This window comes from Dermacentor silvarum, chromosome 5, assembly GCF_013339745.2.
Source record: "Dermacentor silvarum isolate Dsil-2018 chromosome 5, BIME_Dsil_1.4, whole genome shotgun sequence".
Taxonomy (NCBI): domain Eukaryota; kingdom Metazoa; phylum Arthropoda; class Arachnida; order Ixodida; family Ixodidae; genus Dermacentor; species Dermacentor silvarum.
Genome location: NC_051158.1, coordinates 128,596,479 through 128,624,348, shown reverse-complemented (window position 1 = coordinate 128,624,348; position 27,870 = coordinate 128,596,479). Strand labels below are relative to the sequence as shown.

At 50.3% G+C, this 27,870-nt stretch overlaps 1 protein-coding gene across 1 annotated transcript in view; it reads left to right on the top strand.

The window, feature by feature from the left end:
• LOC125945764 (uncharacterized) overlaps positions 1 to 20,568 on the top strand; it is a 51,639-nt gene extending 31,071 nt beyond the window's left edge. Inside the window, 3 exon segments of the mRNA XM_049668052.1 lie at positions 14,757 to 14,867; positions 16,303 to 16,585; positions 20,180 to 20,568. Coding sequence (XP_049524009.1) covers positions 14,757 to 14,867; positions 16,303 to 16,585; positions 20,180 to 20,568 — 783 coding nt within the window.
• The last annotated feature ends 7,302 nt before the right edge of the window (positions 20,569 to 27,870 follow it).

Below are 27,870 nucleotides of genomic sequence, written 5' to 3'. Positions count from 1 at the left end.
AGTGCTCCAGTACTGTTATGTGCTCCGCTGCTGTGCCGAGTGCTCTCCGTTTCTGCAGTATAACAAGTGCCCAATTGCGCCCCCATTTTACCAAGTGCTCCAATATTGTCAAATGCACCACGTCTGGAATGTGCCATGTGCTCCACTGCTGTGCCAAGTGTATACTTTGTAAATAATATACATGTCTTAAGTTCTACCAATAGCTCTACTGCATAACTTATCCATACAGTTGGTCTTCACATGGACTTCTATGTCAGTATGTACACATATTGTAGAGTTGTGTTACTGTTCCTGTAGATGTGGGTCAACATGTTTTTTTTTCTTCGTAGAAGGTTACAGCGCAGAACCAACAAAGGAACACAGACACAGTGCTGACTTTCAACAAGAATCCGCTTTCTGAAAGTCAGTGCTGTGCCTGTTCTTTGTGTGCCTCTCCTGTCTTCGTCGGTTCGGCGCCATGGCCTTCTACGATGTTCAACCAGCAAGCCTGACTGGTTACTCTGCTCAAATGTTTTCTCTACCATTCTCATCACCTTTGTGCTGTTTCTTACATCAAGTGCCTAGCTTGCTGTGCAACTGCCGTGACTTGTCACGCCAGCGTGCTGCTGCCATTGCCAATACAGCCTTCACAAACAACAGCATAAATTTGGACAGCATAATATTTAAAAATTTTCATTTCATTCTAATATATAAAGATGATTGTAGTTATTTGTTTCTTTCTACCCACATTCTGCAGATATCACAAGGACCATGCATTGCGTTTTTTTTACTCACAGATGTGTGCATCACTCCTGGAAGTTTGTAGTTTGTGTATTTCTAGTCAGGTTTTGTGGATTTTGCTTCGACTAACTTTCTAGTCACATTTCGCAGATTTTACTTGCACATCCATTGATTTTATTGTTTTACTTGCACATTAATTGTCTGCATTTTGACAAGGTCGCAAATATATCTGAGAAAAAATTGAGCTTTATGGTGCCAGATGTAGGAGTTGCGTGTTCAAAAGAAGTCTTGTTAAAGTTCATGCTATTCATCGCTTCTACATTTGAGGTCATGCTGTGCATCTTAGTATTTTTTTATGTAATATTGTCTTAGCTGCATTTTGCGTATGGTATAACAAGGATTCCGCAGCTAGAGATTGAGGTATACATTGCAAGGGCATGATTTAGGGATTTATTGCTGTGGTTTAGTTCTATATTTTCTAAGCAACGATATCCTAAGATTCTGTATGATATAGGTCGCATTTTTGGTGTTCAACATTGCTTTCATTTTGTTAAACATATTGTTAAACATATAAACGCGGTAGGGCTTCTGGCGAATGGGGTGTGCTGAGCCGGTATCTATTCTGTGGCGAGCTCGTGATGATGGTAAATCAAGTGGCTTATCTCCGTGGGTAAAATCAAATGCAGCAACATGTCGAGATAGGACTTGTACCAGTGCTTGACGCTCAGGTGTGCAGAGAGCCTTGCTGATCATACCGAGAATCAGCTCTTCAGAAGGGCGATAATCGCATGGAGAGTAAGCAGGAGCGGGCTCTGCTGTGAGTACTGCTATTGAGCAGCATGAAGCTTCATCGAAAAGGGCAATTTTCATGCCTCGAGGCAGAACTACTGGCGTGGCGGAACAATTCAGCGCCCACAACGTTGCGACTCCTCTCGTCAAGCACACGACAGAGCAAGGCACGAGTGTACATTTTTTAGCACAGTTAATGCTGATGGGCCTAATCACGAGGTCAACGCAAGGAGCGTCAACAGTAGTTGCACAAACACGAACGGGCGTTAGGCACCATGAGGGGGCAAGCACTGCATCAAGCACACTGAGTGTATTCCTTTCTTCGTCACACGAGCTTTGTTCAGAAAGCGCGGGTAAAAGCACCTCGTTCACATGGATTTCACCATTTCCACAGTCCACAGAAGCGCCGCAGTGTTGAAGGAAATCTATGCCGAGAATTACATCGTGCGAACAGCGGGCAAGGACTAAAAACTCCGACACAAACACTTTCCCAGCCAACGTAACACTTACAGCGCAAACACCGAGGGGGTGGAGCCACTCTCCGCCCACTCCACGAAAGGTAACGGCATCGTCCCATGAAAACATAACTTTGTGGCCTAGGCGGTTCTTGAAAGCGAGGCTCATGACAGACACATTCGCACCAGTATCAACTAAAGCAGAGGTCGGCAATCCGTTAACTAGCACATTCACTTTGTTTTTGATCATCACAGCAGGCAGAGGTATTTCATCCAAAGACCGTCCGGCGACCTCACCTCCATCGGCCGCGGATGCTAGTTTCCCGGCGGGGGCGAAGATGCACGGCGCCGAGGGGACGGAGAACGACGAGGACGGTTAATTGGTGGTGTCAGGCTGCGGTCAGACGCTGGCGAATCGCTGCGTCTGATCTCGCGCGAAAAACGGTCCGTGGGAAGTGAACTGGTCCATGGGTCGTGCGAAGTACGGGTTCCAGGTGGCGAAAACATCGGCGGTGTCCTTCGTGGCTGACGGTGTTGGCGACAGTAACGAGCTATGTGTCCCGTGGAACCGCAGCTGTAGCACACGGGAGGGTCACGGTTCACTGTATACTCTTCAAAACCAATGCTTGCTCTCTGTGGGCGGCAAGCGAGTTCGTTCTCTCTTGGGTAACTCGCCTCCGGTGTTCGCTGGGATCGGTTGTATCGGTCGTAATTGGGGTCCTGGTATTAGGGTCGACGTTGCTCTGGTCGCGTCCCGGCATCATAAGTCACGGGGCCTTGGCGATAATACCGTGGCTCTGCCCATCTTGATCGAGCGTCAGAGAGAGCGCCGCTTTCGTAAACAAGTGGTGGCTGTCGAGGCGGGAGTCTATATTCCGCTGGATACTCGGAGAAGGATGAAACGGTTGTCTCAACAGCTGGGGACGAGCATGGGTGATAAGTATCGCGGTGAGTCACTTGTGAGTGCAGGCTGAGCTCTTCTCGAACGATTTGACGGATCGTTGAAGCAAGATCGAGCGACTGGTCGTTATCTATGCTTGCAACGGTCGTAACGTTGGCTAATCTGCCAAACTTCGGCGTAACGCGCCTCGTCTTAAGCTGCTCGAACGTGCGGCAGTGCCGGATGACGTCGGCGACAGAGGCCAGGTTGTCTTTAGCAATCAGAAAGCTATAAACGTCCTCGGCGATTCCTTTTAGGATGTGCCCGACTTTGTCGTCCTCGGACATGCCAGAGTCCACCATCCTGCAGAGTTTTAGCACTTCCTCAATGTAGGTCATGCATGTTTCGCCTCGTACTTGCGCGCGTTGTGAAAGCGTCTGCTCTGCCGTTTTCTTTTTCGTCACGGAGTCACCGAAGCGCTCTTTGATTTGCGAAACAAATCTTTCCCATGTTGTGAATGTCTCCTCGTTGTTGTCAAACCACACCAACGCGGTATCCGTAAGAAAGAACACAACGTTGGAAAGCTGGGAAGTGCTATTCCACTTGTTGTAGGCGCTCACCCGTTTGTAATGGATGAGCCATTCATCGACGTCTTCGCCCGGTTTTCCGGCGAAGGGACGTGCATCTCGTAGTTGCTGGGCAGAACTGGCAGAGGCTGGGACAGGCCGTTGCTCTTCCGCGTCGCGGGACATCTCCAACTCCGCTGGGTTCGGTGGAAGTCCTGCAAGGCGGCGGCTTCGACGAAGAACTTGCGGTATAACCTCCGTCTTCGGGTGTCGATTACCCAGCACCTCCACCACAACTGTTACGGAGAGTTGGGCAGAAATGACTTTATTTACAGGAGATGGATGATGGTGAGCGCGCAACCAGGCCTAGAAGCACTTCGTCCTCCTCTTCTTTCCAACTGCTTCTTGTATGCTCGTTACAATATCCTGAATAAAAGCTTGAGATACTTTTTGAGGATATACACGTGAGTTTATTTTAGTTCTATTTTTACTATGAAAGGTTACTTTATTATGTGTAATGTTTGTTCTGAAATAAAGTTTTGCTGTGGAAACAAAGTTTCAAGGCTGGTATCATTTTTCTATCAGGTGAAAAAGACAATACACGATTGCCGCACATGCTGGGGAATTTATAAAATTACATCTTGGGCGCGTATTTATAACGTATTTTAGCTCAAAACTAATATCCAAACAATGTAACAAATGTCCTGCAATTACATCCAAATAACATCTTTTAAACGTAAAAAAAGAGGACTTTTGACAGTACCACCTAAGTAGATTTTACGTAAGCTATATCTATTTGAACCTCTAATAGACGTATTGAATGTCCCACTGAAATATCTAATGGACATCGAGGCAATGTTTATGGTTTATCTGGGAAACTCATTACCGCAAAAGCGAGGCGACGCGTTCAAAGGCGCGGTGGGGTGGGCGTAACGAGCGGCACATGACCGGCGCAGCATCAACGTCTCTATGGAAAGCGGACGCGTGGACGTAGCCCGGCCGATGTATGATAAGCTATCTACCTTTGAAGTGAAGTAGAAACGTAGGCAGTCTACATGCAAAGCTTTTGCATGTAGGCTCTCTACAGAAGCGGACATCGCTACGCCGTTTGGCGCGTGGTCAGACCCTTACTTGCTTGCCCGCTCAACGGTTCGAGCGTCTGCTCTTTACGTAAATATGTTTCTCTATGATTTCAGTGTGCGATTAACGGTTTTCGGAGATTGTATCTTGAAACTTGTGCTGATCTTTCTTGTATTTAACATGAATATTCCTCACAGTGTAGTTGACGGCAAATTCTTGTATTCGTAATCTGATATTCGATTTTGACGCCCGTTCTGTTACACTACTGTGAATTGTATTTAATGCCAACTCCTGCGTAATGATTGAACGATAGGCCGGCAGTACATAAATGAATAAATGAAATAAAATGCAGAAATAAAATAAATTCAGTAGCGGCCGGTGGGGCTGGTCGTGCAGCTCGCTCGCTAGTATTCGACGATTTGTTACCGCTGTCGGAGCGGTATTGGTGTGTACGGTACGGTACTCCGAAATACCTTAACTAACACAAAACATTTCAAGCACGTAAGCTTCAATTGTTTATTGTCAATGGTGAATGAAGCAGTACATGCGCACAATTTGCGTACAGGTCAAGTGCACTTAATGCTGCAAGTCACTGAGTTGCAATATACAGAAACACAGATATCCATCTATTATGGAAAGCTGAAATTTAGCGAATTTTTCTGATCGTGTTCGGCGTGCCGCTTCAAACAGGGAGGACGAAACTTCAGACAATGATATTTATGCTCGGCTACCGACGTATTGCAGTTGCGTACAGCGTAGCTTGCCGTGTTTCGCAATACGTGCACGAATATTGTATGCATTCGACGATATCAGCTAGATTTAAAGAAAAAGATAAACTGTGCTCGGCAACGCTGCAATGTGCGCAAGATAAGCTCCGGCTGCAATGTTCGTTTCTTTTCATAACACATTCGCGAGAGGCACATAGTGTAGAAAAAAAAAACTAAACAAAAGAAGTTCACAGGCCTGCGCGGCACACGCAGCACAGTCACAGCGTAAGGTGGTGGAGCGGCTCAAGAGGAGCTCCAATTTGGGAACCACGCACAACAAAGTGGGCTTCTTCGATTTTCGGAGTTCTGGCAGCCCGCTGGCAGCCAGACGGCAGCCAGCTAGTTCCGGTTCTGATAGGAAGTCACGTGAGCTGGGATCCGAAGACAACCCGGAGCTGCCCGAAGTTTGCAAAATCGAACGCCAGGACAGCGCTGGCCGTGGGATAAATGTAAACATGCTACCAACATGGCAGCGACCGGCGTGGGTGGCATAGTCGGCCCATTTCTGCGTTGCCACCGTGAAAATATACAGCTGTGTTCGGGAAAACCATCACTTTTGCGAGATTTCGCGCGACTGGGCATCTCACTTCGCACAGCGTAACAAACGGCCTGCGACGAGTCGGATGCCAAGACGCAAAATTGCACGTAAACAAAGCGATCGCTCGAGCATGCCTCGAGGAGGTCGGCCACCGGCGACATTTGACAAGACACCAAAAAGCAGGTACGTCATTACGCGTAAAATTTCGTGCAGATCGACATGCTTGCATTCGATTTGAGAATGTTTGTTTCGGTTGATAGTGCTCCTTTCAATTCTGCTCCTGTCCTGAAGGAGCTGGGGCTGCGGCTGGCGCGTGAAAATGCACGCCACCTGTGACCATCGAAAAGCTTTATCATGAGAGCAATAATTAACCTAATATACGTGTGGCCACTACTCATCTCAACCAGTGCTTTCCTTTAACATCAACGGTGGTTTCGATATGCCAACTAAGCATACGACGGAGCGAACATGGGCTAGCTGCGACGCCTTCGCTATATAAGTGCAGAAAAAAGATATTGCCGCATATACGCGAGCGATGTGAAAAGGGATACCACTAAAGAAATAATGAACCGAAAAAGCACCGTGATGTGTCGGAATTGAGTGCCTACAGCTTCGCGAACAACTTACGCGGAACACGATGAAAATACCATGCAAGCATAATCGACCAGCGCCCACGGTGACAGCGCCGGCGCGCTGTTTACCGCGGGGAAGAAGCATTCACGGCGTACACGCACACACACAAAAGAAAGCATCAAATGGTTCGCCGCCGCTCGTATGGCACCGCCTCGCAAGGCGGAACGGTGCGTGAGAACCGTAGTGAGATAACGCTAGAAGCAACGCAATCAGCGATCCACGCACTGCGCCGACGAGTACGCGAGACGAAGTCCAAAACCACAACAGCCGGGCCGGCGGGGCGGCGCGCGCTAGCGTTCGACGCAAGCCAGTTGGCTGAGCGAGGTAAAAGTCCTCAAGCGCCCGCGCTGCGATCCGTCAAGTCCCCACAAAGATGGCGGCGAGCGCTCATCGCCTCTTTTTGTCGTCTGCTAGCCAGAAAACTTCCAGAGAGCAGCCAGAACAAAATCGTCCTGGCAGGTTCTGGCAGCCCGCGGGTAGCCAGAACCGTCCAGCCCGAGTAAAACGAACGCGCGGCGGAAGTGCGTCACGCGGTGGGCGGAGCAACCCGAGAAAAACGAAGGCGCTCTGGCTGGCTATGGCACCCCGCGGGTAGCCAGAAGTGGAAAATCGAAGAAGCCCAGTGTCTTCGCGGCAGTCTGTTCGCCTCGTTTTGACGCGGACGATCTGAACTGTCCGCCCGGCGTCGACGGCGAGCTGCGGCTTCTAATGCTCTCTGCACAGCAGTCTGCTGAGCCCGATCAAACCTTACAGCTGCAACTTACATGTCGGGCGCGCCGCGTTTGCAGGCACCTTAACTAGATGGCGCCACTATACTGGCGGGGCTCGGCAGCTCGGGAGCGCGTTGATTTCGCGCCTCGTCTGAATCGTATATCGTCGTCTGCGCCTGCGGACGCTGCGTTTGCAGGCATCTTACCTAGATGGCTCCACCATACTGGCGGAGGCTCGAGTCGTCTCCCCCTGCCTTTGGCTTATAGGGCATTTTCCGCGGCCCGATAGCAAGCGCTTGCGGGGCTCAGTGGTAGAGTGTCCGGCTCCCAGGCAGCGGGCTTGATCCCGGGGGGAATCGGGTACTTTTTTCGCGTTTCCGGCGATAGCGGTTACGCGGCGGACGCCGGCGGCGGCATCATCGCGACCCGAAACGGCTATTGGAATGAGCCTATAACTTACACTGTAAAAAGTATCGTCGGCCCTTCCACTCCGTGAAGATGGTTAACAAGCGAAGCTGAAACGTGTGGCTTCGGTGTTTATCACTGGGTTAATCCCGAGAGTTCGTTAAAGCTTTTGTCCATTATAAGGTGAAACACACGTTCGGCTGCGACAGCGAAAACGACGTCACTGACAGTATGTCTCGAGATTGGTCGACGGCGCGGTTAGCAGCTTTCGCCCGGCACTGCCCCTTGCGATTCTTAGAAATTAAAATGCTTCAAAATTCAATTTCTCCGTTACGTAACAGAATGAATGGCTCACACCTCCTTAAGAAATGGCTCGTAACCCCGTAAACGCGGCCTCCCCATTACGACGACAGAAGTGAAATTCTACGCTGGAATGATGAGCAGCAACGCAGCCAGCTGTCGAAAAGGACGATAAGGCGGGAGCAGTAGCACGAGCGCGTGCCGAGCCCGAGCGCAACCCGAGGGGCTCCAACGAGCGAGCTGTGGAAGAAGACGACGACACTCGAGCCAATGCTGATGATTACAGTTTTTTGTACATAGGGAATTTCGCCTGGCCATGTATAATTTCGCCTAGACACACAGTTCCGCTTAAAAAAAGAATCCCCGCCCCTTCCACTGCGTGAAGATGGTCGAACAGCGAAGCTGTGTTAGCCGGCCTGCCGCGTCAGGCCGGCTGCAATGGGAGCGAGCGTCCGAGCCGCAGTTGCATTCGCGGCCGCTTGGCTTGCCCGAACAGCGCTACTTGCGCGGTATGGGACGCGTTGGCATCCACGGGCGAAGGTGTTCCTAGCGTGTTCCTCGCTTTTTTTAACGACGTTCCCAGACAAGAGTCCTTGGTAAAAACTGCGTATATACAACCAAAGCTAGCGCGAATTCCTCTGGCACCCCACTTCTCCGTTGACCTACTGCTTTTTATGCAACACCATTGGTTGGCGCGCTTCACGCTCTTCCCCTCCAACGTGAGTATTCGAGGGCGCAAATAACGACAACCACCTCCCCCGTTCTCCTTTTCATCTGCACCCTCTCACAGCATTCTCACAGGGGAAAAGAGACCACTCAAACCTCTTTCCCCCTGTTGAGCTCTTTTCCTCTCCGGTCCCTCTAGGTCACGTGGCCCCTCTTTAGCGAAGTCGGACAACGACGGCACAGCGTCCGCATAAACAGCTTTGCTGTAAAACCTTGGTGCCCTTTAATTTGGTGAAGAAAAATAACCAGCAAAGCTGCTCACGTTGAGGTTGATCACGTACGCCGCCGATGTGGCCAAGGCCCCCTGCAAACCACAGCCGATCATACACCACACACGCGGCGCGAAACGGGTTGCCAAAAAACTCCCGCTCGAACATCGCCGTCGCTCCGAGGAAACGTTCCGATGAATTGTAGCCATGCCGACGCCTTGCACTTTCCAACCCACAGTACTCGTGGTCCTGACGGGCACAACGCTTGCTCTTGGCATCCGCTGCCCGCTCCTCGTCGGTCGCATTCGCCCGCCGTTACCGCACATATTCTCGCTTCTGCTGACGCCGACGCTACAGACGGATTCTCTGTACTTCGTCGGTAAGAGAGCTACTCGATGGTCCCGACCCGGTGGCCGCTGCGCGTGCCGCGGCAGCGGCTTCCCGTCGCTTTCGCGCCCATTCGCAATGTTGTTCCTGTCGGCGCTCTTTGAGGACATGTTCTTCTTATTCAGAACGAAATACGCGCGTCCTGCCCATAGCAAGTCCCAAGTGCAACTGCTGATAACGCCGCTGGCGCGATGACTACGTCATAAAGAAAGAACGAGGCACAGCGATTTGTGGGTATGCTATAACGTTTTATTTTCTTTTTCAGCCCCCACTCGCCCCCACGTAATCGCGAGCGTAGGAGCGCCGCCGGCGCACAAGTAGTTTGGGGTACGGGGAAAATATCGCTGTCGAAGTGACTCGATAGATGGACGCAAAGATTTTCGGAACCTAGTCATATACAGCTTCGCTGTAAAAGACGTTCTGCAAAATTTACCAGCACATTATGTCCGCTCCTGATATTTCTGCTGCACATTTAGTGTTCAGGTGTGGCAGTAAAGGCTTTGATACAAGTGCAGTGCTCATAGGAAAGCAGTGAAGTTATGGAGACAACAGTGCTAACAAGCACATCTGCGAAGATTGTGTCAATAAACAAGGCCACTAAATCAGCATATCTGCAAACATTGCAAGGTCAAGCAATGCTTGCAGATGCTTGGAAAACACAATTTACGATTTCGATTTCAAAAAAAATCTTGGATTATTTATTCAAACAAGACAATCCTTCCAGACGACGCACGCTACTCTGGCGCCACCTCATAGCCATCATCAGCGCACTACAATTTTCTTCTCAACCTTTCGCCATACCCTCCTCCTCCACTTACCGTCTCATAGTCAGACTGCACCCTCCTCCTCCGCTTTATTCCTCGCGTCTTTCATCCCCCGCTCTGCTCCACATTCGCCCTTTCATCGTTCACTGTGATCGTTCGCTCGGTTAAGCCGACGCCGACATTCGTTGCAGGAACGGGCGCCTAAAGGCCTAACCACAACGGATAAATTTTCGACGGATTTCCGGCGTCGATGGCATTGAGAACAATGCACCGCCGGTTCACGCTCACTCGGCGCCCCATGACCGAGCATGCCAGACCGCAGCGTCGACGGCGGAAGTGGCGGTAGAAGCCAGACGCAAACAAACTATGCCTCCGAGACGGCGCAACGAGCCATGTGACCACACTCGGAGGTCATTCACAAAGCGAGCTTCCGGCGTTGCCGTTCGCGAGTGCCTCGTCCGCGTCCTAAGCAGCGGATCGCTCGCACGTGCTCCGGCCATTGCAGATGGTGCAGCTTTGTGCGGTATCATAGATAATGATGTACTCTTTGGAGACAGTGGCATGCAAGGAATGCCGAAGTGCACACTTATAGTGAGCACAGCCACGACAGCTGCTGGTGCCGTCACTGGTTCTACGTGTTTCAGTAGAGACAACCAGCAACCTACTGTATATTTCTGCGTCAGAGCTACGGGCTAATTTTATGAAATTTTAAAACTTTATGACGTCTTTATGATGTCTTTATGAGTCTTTATGACGCCACAACAATTGTTCTGTTACGCAACATTTTGTAAAACTGGCCGGGTAAATTCACGGCCATTAAGAAGGGAGGATCTGGCCACATTGTGCCACGCTTGAAATACGTCGAAGCCGAGAGTCTCTTGTGGTTGAGAGCCGTCAATAAACCTCGTTGGGCGTCGACGCCGCGTGCCGCCGGCCGGCGCCTAAAATCCATCGAAAATCGGTTCCTTGTGGTTGGACCTTATTAGCCGCACTATAGAACGTAATCCAACTGTACCGAAACTCCTCTTACTGATTCCTCTTGTGCTTGCTCTGCGAAGGATAGCTTGGATACCTGAACACAGCCTAGCGATTTTTTTTTTGCAGCGAGTCTGGCACCAATCAAATAGTTTCCAATCTTTTTAGCGCGATTCCACTGCAAATATCCTAACTCTTCTTCATTTTGATTCGATTCTGCGATGTAAAGCAACTCTTGAAGTTTGTTTTGCCTTTCGCCACCACTCCCAACCACCCCAGTGCGCTTCCACTCTTGATAGGCAAGGCCGCTGTCAAACTCACAATGCTACATCCATCGAACATCGGGTCGCCTGTCTCACGCCCGATCACCTCTAGGATTTCGAGGTCTTAATAACCTGGGAACAACGTTGACCAGGGTTTTTTTAGTGTCGCTAAGACAAAAGATTTCCGGTAGCACCTATCTTAAGATGAGAATCGAAGTCAATACAGTTAGCATTTGTGCAATATAGCGACCACGTAGTGGCACACCGTATTGAATAAAACACCTGTATTTAGAATCTTCAGTGAACCACGTGAGATTTCAAGTGCTTCGAGCCTTCGGCTATATGCGACATACACTGTCTCTGTGATTAGCCTGCTTTGTTATGACCATCGCTCGTCAAGGTTATCTCCCGACGGTAGTATGAGGACCGTACGCCGAAGGCACCTGCATTGACAAGTGAATTGCGAAGAAGGAATGACGTTCGATAGAACGACGAAGAAATTATAAGGAAGACGGAATAATGAGATGACTCTGAAGTGATGGCTATAAATAACCACGATGCAACTACAATGCCATGATGACGATGACATAAATCACGATTGACTGACGAAAAAAGAAATATAACGCAATGAATGAGAATTTACGTTGATGGAACGACAAAGGCGGTATGACGACGACGGCATGGAAACAATTGTATGTCATTGCTGAAATGATGGTAACAGTGCGCGAACAGCGTGACGACGGTGGCTTGGTGGGAAGTAATGACGACAAGTGTACGTCGATGATGACGTGATGACAGCCTGACGACGACTGTACGCGGAAAATGGTGGGACGACAACAGGATGACGAGAATCAGATGACGATGATGGAACGACTACGACGGTATCACGACCACGGCATGGCGGTGACTGGATGTCGACCACGAAATGACGATGATGACATGAAAAAAAAAACACGCAGTTTCGCCCGAAAGGACAAGCATCAATTGCGATAGCAAATTAGTAGCGAGCTATACCGAGTAAGGATAGCAGTTCTATTGTCTGTATAAAGTTGGACACATTCGCTTACTAACTGAATTAACAAGCATGGTGTCAGTGCGCGCTAGCAAACATGAATAGATCACACTCAATCCACACACAGTCGCTGTCAAAACGCTGGCGTGAGCAAGAGCGCCAGCAGCAGGGAACGAAATTTCGCGCTGTCTATCACTTCAACGGAAATTGAGCGGCGAAAGCACAGCGCATACAAAGTTGTAAGGCATCGTTTGACACCAACGACGACGCAGTGAGTAGAACTTTACTCGAATAATCGAACGCTGAACATTCTGTTACCGTGCGCTCGAGGATAACCCCAACGCCGAGGCACCCGTGGCATGAGCGGGAGAGCAGCGGCTCGCGCCTGCAGGCTCGCCGTGCACGCGCACGGCGCCCGTGCATCACGCAGAACCAGCATCCAAGGCGAAACACCCACGCTTTTCTGGAAACGCAGATGGCGAACCCGCTACAAGAGCTGACAGCGAAGCGAACGGAGGTGACCGAGGTTAACTGCGATACCATACCACAGTGTACATACGACGCGAATAGCGGCAAAACGACTGGTAAAGCCCACATCGAGTGGCTACAAGTTGGTCGTAAAGGCAGATCAGCAAAAGAAGACAATAAATCCACCGAGGAAAGAGCGATAAAAGTCCTGAAACCAGACCCCAAACCTCAAGCACAACAACCACTGCCGCAGCGTCAACGCATTCTGAGGATGCGACCCTTCCCTACTGACTAATTCAAAATCGTCTTCCGCCCTCAAGCAGGACTTGGTCTTTCAGAGCACACTCATCGCATTGACACATTCCATCAAAAGATCCTGTGGTTTGCTTTAGCAGGACTTACACAATAATGTGGGAGTACAAACGCAGAAACTATAGAATGTCATCATCGCGAGCACGGCAAGTACGGTGCGAGCATCCGAACTGCAGGATATCAGCACCATACAACTCGGCGGAACCATCTACCAAGTACATCCCCACATTCGACACCCAGACGATGTGTGCCGCTGAGTGACATACGGCCGGGAACTGGGTGCAAGTCCCGCGGAGATTGTTGCCGGCCTTCAAGTGGACTCAAGATACACGGTTCTCGGCGCGCCCATGCTCGGATCTTGAACAGTCGCGGTTATCACCGTCGAAGGAATGAACGTCCCTTATTACGTAAGGTACCAGAACCATGACTACAGATGCAAGCCCTACCGAAAATCCGTCCAATACTGCAGAATCTGCGACGCCATCGGACACCAACAGGACAGCTGTCCTCTGCCGAGAGACAACTTCTGCTACACATGCGGGCGCGATGGGGTCACGGAAGCACACGACTGTCACCCAATGTGCAAGATTTGCGGCCGAGACCACGAAACGGCAGCAAAGAATGTAAGAGGAAACTCCGCAACAACCCTCCCCCCTACCAAGTAAGAAGACAGCAGCATGACAACGATGACGCCCGAGAGCATCGCTATAGCTTGAGCATCGAAGACTTCACCGCCTTAGTTACCACCTCGGACCGCTCACAGGGGCCCTCGCCTCGCCGAAGACCTGGCAGGAGACGCTCTATCCTAAGACCACGCTCTACATCCCGCACTCGGTCATGGTCTCGCTCCGTTAGGCGAATCACTTACGTCGCCGCGGCGAACGGAAGCAGTGCCTCGAGTTCCTCACGCAACACGAGCAGTTTCGAGCGGACTCTCGAACATAAAATGCAGGATCTACAGAGGACGATATAACAACCGGCAGCCGAGTGCAACCCACCAGAACTCGAGGACAGAATATCGAAGAGAGTAGAAGAAAGCACACTAAAACAGGTAGAAGGCAGAATAACTACAGTCCCCTTAAGAGCGTAACACAGATCAAACCTGATATCTCTCTTAGCCAATTATATATTCGTCGTTCAATCGCTATTTTATGCTTATTTAATAAATATCCTCACTGCAGCAGGCAATCTGCGTTACCTCTAGAAGCGCCCTCACGCATTTTGCGCCGTTTACGTAATCAGTACAGCATCAAGCGCATACACGGAAGAACACAAACCTTCAATTCCTCAGTCCTTCCACGTGCCATCGTTCTTTGGAATGATCTTCCCGATAATATTGCATCCATATGCAACCATCAACCATTCCATGATCAGCTGTGCGAATACTTTCAAGTGACATCGTGATCTTAAACCTTGTCTTATATATAATAATGCGCTTTTTGGCTATTGTGTTTTTCTAAAACCCTCCTTTTTTCCTTAGTCATGTGTCTGACATTTGTGCTGTATTTATATACTTCAATTACAATTTTGTGTACTTTCCTCTTATGTTTGTTGCGGCTTTTTAGTCCTAGGCCTGAGCAATACTTTCCCTTTTTGCGCTGTGTATTTTGCATTTCCTATAATATCCTCGTTCGTTCCCCTTACTCAGTGGCCTCTGGGCCCTGTAAGGTATTGTAAATAAATAAATAAATAAATAAATAAATAAATAAATAAATACTGAAGCGGGTAGACGAACGGCTGCAAGCGCATGAAGCGAAGATTCTCGACCTTGTTGAACCCTCGACACATCCTCGAAAGCTCACGACACTCCATGACAAGAAGAGCGCCCGCCCTAAACAGCCTGGCTCCAAGCGCCCGGCCAACACTGAAGAATTTCCGGCGCTCGATGCCTCAACGGCGCCACCACAGGTGAGTAGTTGGGCAGAGGTTGCTACTCCCAGGTGTCTCTCTTCCCCCTGAGCTGCCCCTCCCTCCCCTGAACTCGCAGCTCTCCGCAACAAGTAAAACGCGGCCCTTCAGCGGCAAATTTCATAACTTACCAATCAAGTTGCATCCCTGCAAGAGCGTATTCCGCAGGCTCCCGGCCCCGCCGTCCCTGACCAGACGGACCAACAAACCCCCCCCCCCCCCCCATCAGCTTAGCCCTCGGCTGCGCCTACACCGCGTATCCCCCCGGCTCCCGTAGCTGAGGTCCCTCAGTCCGTTGATGCAACTTTGCCCTTCCCGGAGCGCGTCTCCCGTCTTGACAATCTGCTCCTCCACTTTTTCCGTTCAATGCATTGTAGTTGAGGTAGTGCAGGCTATCCAGGCCTGGGCTGTCACTCAGTTTAAACCCAAAACATCACCGTCCCGCTCCACATCGCCAAGTAGTGTCGGTTCCGCTCCCCGGCGCCGCAATGTGGCCACCGCCACCTCGACACAGGTAAACCCGGTTTCAATCCTCCTTCGTGTCTCTCAAGGCTCCGAAAAGGACATGGAGGATGACATCTAAAATCTAGGACATTCATGATGGCTACTAATCGTACACCCCTTTCAAATTTGCCGTTACACTTCGAAATCATACAGTGGAACTCCACAGGTTTCGGAAACAGGGGAGCGCTCACACTTTTCCCTATTCCTCCAATCTCTTGGCTCTCAACCAGCCGTCTTGGCACTCCAGGAATGCGGCCCAACGCCGACCCTTTCCCACTACTGCCCTTACGTAGGCGCCACCACCACTTGCCTCCTCGTGCATAAGGTGTACACGGCGGTTCAGATCGATCTCGATCTCAACCTCCCGTACGACTACTATATGGTCTCAGTGCTCCCTCCACGGAGAGGTGAACCCTCGATTCATATTTTGAACGTGTATTGCCCCTCTCGTCTCTCACGGGTCTTCTTCACGCAACTCTTCAATCAGGCCTTGAGTACGGTGGCCCCTCAACCCCTGGTGATAGCTAGAGACTTTAACGCCCCAGCCCTCACTGGGGCTACCACTACGAGAAGACCCAGGGCCGACAGCTTAAAGAGCTCATCTCCTCGCTCAGTCTCACGTTGCTCACTGATCGGGTACATCCCACACGTTCCGGTAATTCAGTCTCACATGACACTTGCACGGACCTCTCCCTCTCTCGTAACATCCGTGATGCTACGTGAGAGAATCTCGATGGAACACTCGGTAGCGATCATTTCCTACTTCGCATTGCCTTCAAACCACGTCAGAAAATGCGCCATCACTGAGGCCACGCCCGTGTTTACCGACAGGAACAAACTCAGATCTCAATCTTTCCCCCCGATCTCTGACTCCGGCGAATACACGGCGTGGGCATCCTATGCCCTTCATACGCAACGAGCGCACACTCAGGCCCTTGCCACCTATAACCTGACTTCTGACCCACACCTCCTGCATCTCTGGGATGCTCGCCGCGGCCTCATACGCCATTGGCGGCGAAACAAGCTGAACCGTAAACTCCGCTTCCGCATCGAGGCGCTCACCGCAGAAGTGGCTGCATATTCTGTGCAGCTTGCCGACTCAAATTGGACCGACACGTGCATGAAGGCAGCTGGCCAGATGAGCTCCAAGAGCACGTGGCGCCTCTTCAGGAGCCTCCTGGACTCCTCCACCACCCGTGGAAAGAAACACAGCGGCAACTCCGTCGCGCCTTGCACGCCTATTACGGCACGACGGATCAACTCGCACGGGATGTCTGCGACCGATACATTTGTCGCATGTTCGACCCCGTGGGCGCGGAATATACATATTCTGGTTCTCCCAACTCCGACCTCGACGCTCCTTGCACGCTGCCCGACATGCGAGCTGCGCTGGCGAAACTGCTACGGGGCATGGCCCCAGGCCGGGATCGCATCACTGTGTCACTCCTAGCCAATCGCTTCGACCGGCTCTTCTGTCGCTGCAGCCCCTCATTAACTCGATATCGCTCCCGTCAGAATGGATCACTTCGCTGTTCACATTAATCCCCAAGCCGGGCAAACCGGATAGCATTGAGGCCCTCAGACCCAATTTTCCTACCTCTTGCGCCGGCAAACTAATGAAAACTATGGTCTGCGATTGCCTTTCCGCATACTTGGAGGCCAGGTGGACCTTTGCCGATACGATATTTCGCTTTCGTCCGCATCTGTCGGCACAGGGCATCTTGCTCCAGCTCCACCACGATGTCACAGAGCCGACTACTATATGCCGCAATGGCAAAACCGTTCTCACTCTCGATCTTCGGGGCGCGTTCGACAATGTGAAACTTAGTAGCATTCTCAGTAACTTTTCCAACACAGACTGCGGATAAAAGATTTTCAACTACATCCGCACCTTTCTTTCTCATCACGCCGTCTTTCTTCGCCTCGATTCCACCGAACACGGTCTGTCGTACCCACTAGGCACATGGGGTACGCCTCAAGGAGCGGTCTTGTCACCCCTTCTCTTTAACTTTGCCATGCTGAACCTCCCCTCCCTACTACACGAGGTCGAGGGGATACACCATGCCATTTATGCGGACGATATTACAATTTGAACCAACACCGGCTCTTCAGCTCCAGTCGAGGAACGCCAACAACAGGCGGCCCTTCTGGTGGACACTTACGCTGCTTCTTGTTGCCTGGAGTGTTCTCCAGCCAAATGGGCCCTTCTATCGGTTTCCCGCCTACCGCCATCCCAGATTTGGCTCCTGTTTGGCCGCGTCCCGTTGGTCCAGGACTTTCAAATTCTCGGACTTCACCTCTGGTTCTCCCTGGATCCTAAGGGTACTATAGCTGCTCTCCGACGCACCAGTGAAAAAGTGAGTAGTGTGATTCGGTGAGTCTTTACCAAGCGTGTTGGCCTCCAAGGGACCCAGTCCCTCCAGTTGGCCCAAGCGTTTGTGACCAGTCGGGTCCTCTATGCATCACGCTACCTTCGCCTGCGTCGTTACCACGAACATCAGCTAGATATTCTTCTCCGGTCCGTGTACAGCGTGCACTGGACCTTCCCATCGCCCCTTCCCATCGCCCATTTGCGACCCTGGGGGTGCACAAATCCTTTGCAGAGCTGCGCGACTCCCATCGCGTCAACGAACTTAATTGTCTGTCGCAGATGCTATCTGGGCGCCGCCAGCTGCACAGACATGGCCTCAATACAATTTTCGACCCGGTTCCTCCCTCCCAGGTACCGGAACTATGGCGCCAGAAGCTATGGTTAGAGCCACTACCCCACAACATGAACATGAACACAACAGTCGCGGGCAAGCGTGCACTGCTGCCCTTCAGGCGCGTAACTCCGATCGCCCCGGCGTATTCTGCGTAGAAGACTCGGGCCCTTCTATCTCAGGTCACTTCACGGCTGCGGTGATCACAGAGGGTCACCAAGTCGATGGCCTCTCGGTTAGAGCCGACACTGTAACTCAGGCGGAGGAGGTTGCCATTGCTTTGGCCGCCTCCCACCAACCCACTCACACTATCTTGACCGATTCGCGCTTAGCCTGTTCTCGATACATCCAGGGTTCCATCGCCCTGCTGGCAGTCCGTCTCCTTTGGGTCGCCTCCTGGCGTTTGAACCCTCAGTCCATCAGAATAGTCTGGACCCCCGGCCGCACTGGTCTTCCCGGCAACGAGGCGGCAAATTCCGCTGCCCGCGCTTCTCTCTTCCGGGCCGCTGCCCCTCCATGTCCTGAGTCAGATTCTGGCAACGCGAGCCTCACACGCTACCGCGATATTCTGTATCATTATCCTACTTCGCGCAGACTATACCCTGACCCCGCACGCGGTCTGGCGAAAGCGAACGAACGACTACTACGCGGCCTTCAGACCAAGACTTTCCTTAGCCTGCTGGTCACCCGGCAGTTCATGCCGGAAATCTCTGGCACGTGCCCGACTTGGCAGGTCCTCGCCGACACCTTTCACGCCGTGGCTTCGTACCCCACTACTCCACTCTCTTTTTCATCTCCGTGCACCGTCCCTACTAGAGAGACTTGGGAGGAGTACCTGCTCGGCTGCTCCAGATTGGAAGCTCAACGCTCTTTCGTGGCGTGCGCCCATGCAGCGGCCATCTCCAATGACGTCCCGGACTAGGGGCTCCGACTCAAGCGAACAGCAAGCAACTCTCTTAACTTGTTTAATGAATGTCTTCTACCACATCAGCTACCAACCAGAAGGAAGCCTCAGTACAAACAAGACTTGGCATATACTTCGAGTCCTGGAAGTCATCCATTGTAGCACTAGACGTCTTCTAGCACGTCTGCTAGACGCCTTCGATAACGTGAGCCATGAAGCGATTCTCCGTAACATATCGGCTGCGGCGCCCAAACGTACGTCTGCATACTCGCTTTCCTCAGGATACCGTACGACCACGGTGGGTATTGACAACCTCCGGAGCAAGACATTTCACCTACCTAACAGGGGTACGCCGCGACGTTAGGTAGACTCGCCCCTCCTCTTCAAAGTGGCCCTCCTCAAACTTCCCCGCCTCCTAGACACCATCCCAGGGATATGCCACGCTCTATATGCAGACGATATCACACTGTGGCCAAGAGGCGCGAGCACGGGTGAACAGGAGGAGCGTCTTCAGGAGGCGGCCAACATAATCGAACGGTACCTCAACACTTGCGGCCTCTGCTGTGCCCTAAATAAATTCGAGCTCTTAGTACACAGTAAGCGCACACGGGGCAAGCCCCCAAGCCACGATGCACCGGACCCACAAGTCCTTCTTCGAGGAGTCCCGATACCCAAGGTCGACTCGTTTCGAATTCTCGGACTCCATACACACAAAGACGGGTCCGGCTCCGCCACACTCTCCAGGCTACAGAACACCATGACACAGCTTATTCATCTCTAACGACGGGTGGCCAATCGCCGCACTGGCCTCAAAGAGCACGACACCTTGAATATTCTACAAGCCTCCCTTTACAGCCGTATTACATAAGGAACTCCTTACTTCAACCTAAAGACAGCGGAGAAACAAATACTAAACCTCCTAATGCGAAAGGCCACGAAGCTCGCCCTAGGACGGCCGACAAGCGCTTGCACTCACCGATTTCTTCGCATGGGAGTTCAAAACTTCTGGGAAGGACTAGCACAAACACACCTCATCAACCAGATCGAGAGACTCAAGATCACTACCACAGGCCAAGCAGTCCTCAGACACACATGATACGTAACCAACCACCCAGAACGTGATGGCGAATGTAAGGGCAAGATCACGTCGAAGCTCCGATAATGTCTACAAGTTCACCGGATCCCTCGGAACATGCATTCAGAATACTACCGAGGCAGGCGGCTCGCCAGGGTAAACGTCATCAGATACAAGCGCCAAAATGACCCGCAGGCGCGCTTCGTTGACGCAGTCAAGTATCCGGGCCAAAACGCCTTCGCCATCAGCGTCACAGACTACAGGGCGATGACACTGGCGTTAGTGACAATTCTCGCCAAACAGGCGGACACAGCTGAGGAAGCCGCTACAGCACTCGCCACTCATACAAGCGAGGATGTCATAGTGGTCTTCACCGACTCTCAAACAGCGGCACGCAACTACATGATGTGCAGGATCACCATCAAAGCGATCAGAATACTGAAACTTGGCGACACTCTGCCCCCCTACATCTGCATCATGCGGGTTCCGGGACGCGAGGGACCCGAGGGGAATTAAGTGGCACACGCCGCGGCCCGCGCAAGCGTCAACCGGGCCAACCCGCACGATATTTTAGACATGTACCACTCACCAACATCAGCAGAGGAAACCGAAACAATACCACTAACTTATCAAAGACTACTGCAACACTGTCATCTTGGAAGCAGGGTTTATCCGCCACCACATCCAAAACTCGCTAGAAACGAAGGCACCGACTACCAGTGTGTCGGAACGTAACGAAAACAAATAGAAAAAAACGAAGAAGAACGATATTTTTGACCGTAACAAAAACGTATCGAAACGCTATTTATTATTTTGTTCCGGAGTAAAATCGAAATATTTTTATAGGTTTTCGGTTCAAGGGCAAAGTCAGCAATCCGCAACAACTGACGTCAGGCAACGTTAGAATTAGCGCGTATCTCAGGCAGGAGTAGTGCTACCGATAGCCAGTCGAGCGCTCCACTAATACACTAATACATAATACTAATACACTAATACATATTCAGCCGATCTGGTAGTGCACCTTCCACTCGGTGCACTATAACAGATCGGCATAGTAGCAGAAAACCCAGGGCTTGCGCGCTGAAGAGCTCATCATTTCGTTTTCTATGGGTACAACGCTTTGCTACCGAAGCTCTATCGTTCGTTTAATGGTTCTTTAAGTTCCTTTTATTGGAACAGTAGCCTCGCGTTTTGGTGAGTACACTCGAAGAGTGCTGTTTCTGAGATCATGCTCACTGCCTTGACTGAGGCACTGAGCATGATCTGAGAATTCATAATCACCCGAATAGCGTGAAGCAAGCACGGCCTCGCTGAGGACGAGACTAGTGCAAGCCCTCGTCGTCAGCTGCATCACATTCACCCTACCGTATTAAACAACGCGCAAAACAATTGCAGCGCCGTCTAGGTATACACAGTTGCACGTCTAGGTATACAACACCATATTCCTCCAACTTAACTAGAGGATGACCTTAAATAAATGGCCATTGAAATATCATGTGCGTTACCAACGCCATGAACTGCCTGTTCGTACTCTACATCCGTTATTAACTCACGTTATAGTGCCACTGAGCGCCTCGTTGACTTCATGGATGTACTATCAGTTTCGCTCTCTTTCGGTCAAAACTCTTGCGTGCCGACTCACACATTAAAAAAATTAATCGACAGAGCACTACAGGTTTACCTGTGCATCAACACCAAATTCCTCCAACGTGAGTGCAGAGTGACCCTAAATAATTGATAATAGAAATGTCCTATGTTCGTACTCTACATCCTTTATTAACGTATGTAATAGAGCCACTGAGAGCCTCGTTGACTTCACGGATGTACTATCGGACTCGCTCTCACTTGGCGGTCAAAACTCTTGCGTGCAACTGACGCAGCAAAGAAACAAAAAAAAAAAGATACTTGTGCGAATTACGCGTTCAAGACTACAAGAAGAGTCGCAATTATGTATAAGTACTTCCACGCACTAAATGAAACTTAAATGCTGCCGTCTTCTAAATACACGTGCGAGACACGGCCAGCCTTAGACATACCCTTACATAATACGTCGAAGAGAAATGAAATCTGTAAAGTATACCATTGCTAAAAGAGATCCGCGCAGCCCATTTCGAAGGCCCGGTACTCTACGTGCGTGCGGGAACAACCATCCGGCGGTTTCTAAAATCAGCTGAAGCAGACTGCAGAATAACCAGTATCTAACCTGATACAGCGGTATTTTTTTCATCACTCGCGAAATCTGAAAATTAAGTTTAACGGAAACTCACGCGAACTATCGAGATATCTCTGCGAAGAAAAACAACTGACGCTATCCATTCTCGAGCGTTCAGCTGTCACGTTTTCCTGAAAGCCAACATTAAATTAACTCGAAAGTTTATATGCCTCTAACACGAGCAGAAGAGACCAACACTGCCCTCTGCCTAACAGAGCGTTCCTAAAACTCATAGTTGTTCCAAAGTATCCTCAGAGAAATGAATGATAACAAATGCAACTTACCAAACGTACCTCAAAAGAAATGCACTACTGTCAAACAAAACACGACCTGTCACGAACTTGCGCAGAAGCGCCGCTCAGCAACTGGCGCCTAAAATGACTCCTAAAATTTACCCATTGCCCACAGTCCCCAGCAGCTGCGGAGCACCTGACGAAGGCGGTGGTCAGACCTGCTACGCGGCAGAGGGTGCTAAGAATCTATGGGTCCGGACAGGCTGCCAATGGAAAGTGAACCTGTCAACGATCAACACGGGCACCATATCGAGTGAGCCTAGCTTAGCAGGGCTATTTGAAGAATTATCACGTATTTCCTGGGATAGTATTGGCCTTGTGAGGTTAGAAGAACTGGTGAGGCTTACACAGTGCTGACTAACGGGCACGTCCTCTGCTACAGAGGTTTTCCAGATAAGAGAGAACTTGGAGTTGAATTTATAGTCCATAAGGTCTTAGAGCGCAACATTGATGAATTCTACAGCAATAATGAGAGGGTAGCAGTCATCGTAATAAAGCTGAATAGGGGGTATAGAATGAAGGTTGTACAAGCCTAGTCCCCAACCTCCAGTCACAATGATAAAGAAATACAACAGTCTTATGAAGATGTTGAATGAGCAATGAGAAAGGTGCAAACTCAGTACACTGTAGTCATGGGTGACTTCAACGCAAAAGGGGGGAGAAAGCAGCCTAGTGAGCAAGCAATTGGCAACTACGGCATCGATTCTCGGAATACTAGAGGAGAGACGTTGGTAGAATTCGCGGAAAGGAATAGGCTCCGAATAATAAGTACCTTCTTCAGGATGTGCTGGTGTGGTGAAAAACGTTTTATCGTATGGCAAAAAACGTACAAGGAGGTATGCTCGGAACGACCCTGAGGAGGCCGCCCCTTACAAACACTAGGTGGAGTCCCTAGTACGGGACCCCAGTGGCGATAGCCGCCGCCTGCATGGGCGCGCCTTTTGGGCCTGTAGGTCTGAGCAGCCAAGAAGGGCAGCCTCCGAGTCCTCCCGGGTATGGTTGGGTAAGGGGGGAACGCAGTATTGGATGAGCAAGCCCACACCATATGGTAGAGTTCCGAGGACTTCTCCGCACAGTGCGGGAGAGCTCCAGTAAAGGCCGGATCGAAATGTTTAAGCGCCGCTGGGCACAGCATAGTGTTCATAAAGAGGCGCAGCAGGAGGTGTTCTCCTCCTTTTTGAGGACTCTACACGGGCGGGGGTAGAGTTCGTGGCCGGATTGATAGTACGCTGTAATTTCTGTATACGAGTAGATTGGGTTGGGGTGGAGGCCTGATCGGCAGGGTCAGAGAAAAAAGGAGCACGGTGAGAAAACGCGCGGGCGGCTGCATCCGCTGCCTCATTTCCCTCTAATCCCATGTGAGCAGGAGCCCAAACGACGTATCGGGGGTCGGGGTCCCCGGTTCGGCAGCTAGATTGAAGGACGCGATAGGCCAGGAATGGAATCTGACCTTGTTCGCAGTTCCGACAGGCCCCTCACAAGTCGGTAATGATGGTTTGAGAACGAGAATCGGATGCATCCAACGCGATGGCGACTTCCTCCGCACATGTTATATATCTAGCGCGAAAGCTAAGGCCGTTAACTGTTTTGCCTTCGTGGACCACCGCGGCCGTGAAACATCCCCTTTGGTGTGGGCCGGTGGCATCCACGTAGAAAACGCCGGGTTTGGAATTAAAATGGCGCGCCAGGGCCGCCGCCCGAGCCAGGCGTCTGCTATCATGGTGTTTGCGTGCCATGTTCCGGGGTAGAGGGCGCACGTGCAGGGCATAGCGCCATTCTTGTGGCGTATGTACGCGGCGTACGTACGCGCTCTTCCATCTGTCTGAGAGGTCGGGGGTGTAGTCGGGCAAGAAGGCGGCGACCCGACAGTGTCTGAGAAAGACGTGTGATTTGGTTAGTAAGATGAGCTTCCCTGGGCTCCCGATACTTATTCACAATCCCCAGGCCCACAAGGTGCTAGTTAGAAGTGCTGACCGGGAGATCAAGGGCTCGCGTAACCATCTTTCGGAGGATGACCTCAAGGGCGTCCTCCTCATGCTTGCGGAGATGGAGGTAGGGAGTCGAATACAAGATTCGACTAGTCACAAATGCATTGGCCAGCCGGAAGCCATCTTTGCATCTGAGACCCCCGCGCTTGTTGGAAACCCGGCGGACCATGCGGCCCACCTGGTCTCCCACCTGCCGCAGCTTCCCTAGTGTTGTGTCGGACCGGCGGTGTTGGTTGATGAAAAGTCCGAGGACTCTAATCTCAGGTTGTTAAGGGATTCGATCATACTCTAGAGAGAGAGAGAGAGAGCAATTTTGGATGTGCATTTTGGCGAGGGGCGGAGATGCACGAATTCAGACTTTTGGGGGGAGCATTGGAGGCCACAAGCGCGAGCATATCGGTCCACTTTGGTCGCCGCTTGCTGCAGGTTGGCCTGCATATCTCCCAAAGAGCCTTACGTGGCCCAGATGGTGATGTCGTCCGCGTGGAGTGAGTGTTGCACCCCCGGGATGGCCTCCAGTTGGGCAGGCAAGTTCTTCATGGGCAGATTGAACAATAGAAGGGAGAGGACAGTGCCCTGTGGTGTACCTCTGGAGCCTAGGGAGTATGGGCCGTGTTCGGTGTCCTGTATGTGCAAGTATGTGTGTCTCCGTGTTTGAAATTGTAAGACGTACTGAAAAGAGTCTTCAGGAAGCGCAGCAGCAGGAAGTGGACCTGGAAAGGCCCTAATGGAGAACCAAGAAATGAAATACATTTCATACTCTCTGCCGATCCCAGCATAGTGCAGGATGTAGAAGTGTTAGATAGGGTAAAGTGCAGTGACCATAGGTTAGTGAGGTCTAGAATTTCTCTCAATTTTATGAAAGGAAGAATAAAGTTAGTCATGAAGAAACAGGCCACCCTAGACGCAGTAAGGGTAAAAGCAGACCAATTTGGTTGCAGACTCGCAACCAAATATGCAGCTTTAGGACAGGAAGATGAAGACAACATAAAGCTAATGAATGAAACCGTAACTAGGTTGATCTCAGAAGCAGCAATTCAAGTGGGAGGTAAGGCACCAAGGTAACCAGTAGGTAAGCTCTCCAAGGGAACAAAGGACCTAATAAAGAAACGGCAAAACATGAAAGTGTCAAACTCGAGAGTTCAGATAAAATTCGCTGAACTGTCCAAACTGATCAACAAGAAGAATGTAAGGGATGTCCGAAATTATAAGATGGAAAAGATTGAGGAAGCAGTAAAATATGCACGCAGCATGAAATCCGTGACAAGAACACTAGGCATAGGACAAGGCAAAATGTATGCACTGAAAGATAAGGAGGGTAATATCATCAGCAATTTCGATGACATAGCAGCGGAAGAATTCTATACTGACCTGTACAGTCACGAGCGCAGCCAAGCTACTTTCATTCAAAGTAGTGATGAACAGGATACAGAAACCTCTTATATAAATAGCGATGAAGTTAGAACGGCCTTGAAAGACATGACCAGAGGAAAAGCTGCTGCAGAAGATGGAATAACCCAAGTAACACAGAACGTAGCGTAAACGTTGCCTGATTGTAACAAATGTCAGGCAACGTTAAACAGCCAACCTCAACGTTGAATATACGTTGCCAGCTGTACATTCAAGTGATGTCATAAATAAATGTCGAAGCAACGTCCTGACACCCACGTTTTGTCAACGTTGCATGTTAACATCAATTTAACGTGTAAATGGTATCAATGTAGCAACGTTACAAAACAGCACGTTCCCAAAACGTTGCCGGATGTCACCAATATTGACATTAATGTGATGCCAGGCTGCTGTAGCATTTCGCATGTATACGTTCATGCAACTATAAGATATTTTCATTTTCAACTGAACATTCATCTTTATCATACAGTGAGGTATGGAGATGTGTAGTGGTTATGCAGTAATTAATATCTTCTAAGGAACACCATGTTAAATTATGTTTATTATGCTTCTCCACAGATAAGATCTGCTACAAATTATATCAAATGGCAGAAGCATTCACGTGGAAAAAATGCTAATTGTTGCAACGGTTCACCTATAGTAGACAAAGTTACGCATAAAAGTATTCCCTTCTTCCACACCAAATGCACAAGACTTTGTGACTGCTTGCACGCCACATGCCCCTAAAAGGGGAAACATTAAGCAAGGGCCATCATGAATTAGTCCAAGCCCTATGATACGAGCTGCATAAAAATGACGAACACATGTACACTGCACAGTGGATACACACAGATCATATCTACTTGTCCATATGAAAAACAGTGCATTTTTTTCAGTTCACGTATGGTTTACATCATAGAAACGGCACTAGAGCAAAGGACTATAAGCCACGAATAGGGCTGCCAACACATCGTACACCAGCGCACATTTGTTTCACACACCACACAGGACACATGCACGCTGAAGACATGTTTTTTTAGGAGGAATCTTCGCGAGCCGCACGATAAACACAGAAGGTACGGACGACAGGAGCAAAACCCGCGCACATTCAACACACCGACACGAAAGGAAATGCGGACGATGCGGGTGTAACCTGCGCCACACGAGCTATCAACCCTCGTGGATTTGATCCTTTCCGCCTGAAACAGTCACAACGCGCACGGAAACATCGAACACTGCACATCTGTACCTCCGATATCGTGTCAACAATTCCTGAGGCTACAATTCATGTTGACATCAGAAAGTTATTTAAAACTAAGTGACGGCGTAGGAAAAGTAGGCAGCATCGCTAAACGTCATGGATTGGCTTCGAGACAGCTTCGAGACAGCCCAAACCGTTCAAATCAGGCCACAGCGACGGCTTGATAAGGATAACGTATGCTGATCTCGAAGACCATGCTTATGCTGGCTGCAGACGGCGGAAGCAATTCAAAGGTAAAATACGTTTTAAAATTTCTTTCTACGCTAAACTGTAGTGTAAAATATAGATTGTTCTACGGTTATTTTGTCTCGCAACATCTATACGTAGTTGTGTGTAACCCGGCACAAAATTTTAGTATGCGAGTGTACTGGTTAATATTTTTGTCATCACAGAGGCCACAACATTCTCACAAGTATGCAGGTGGCGCTATTGTTTTTCCTCCGTGTTCTGTGATGGCGGTCGTATGTGCGGGGTGCTACGAGCGTCGCGTTTGCTTGATCGTGTGTTTTTGTGTTTGCTGTTATGAAGTAGGTCGCAGTTAGCGTGCACAGAAGTGCCTGAAGATACCTTGTGTCATGCTGCAAACTCGCCGTATGCGTGGCTCGCCAGGCAAATGTGGCCCAACGATTTTATGCCGTGGAGTGCGGCCTCTTTGTTCTCGTTCTTGAAAGTTGG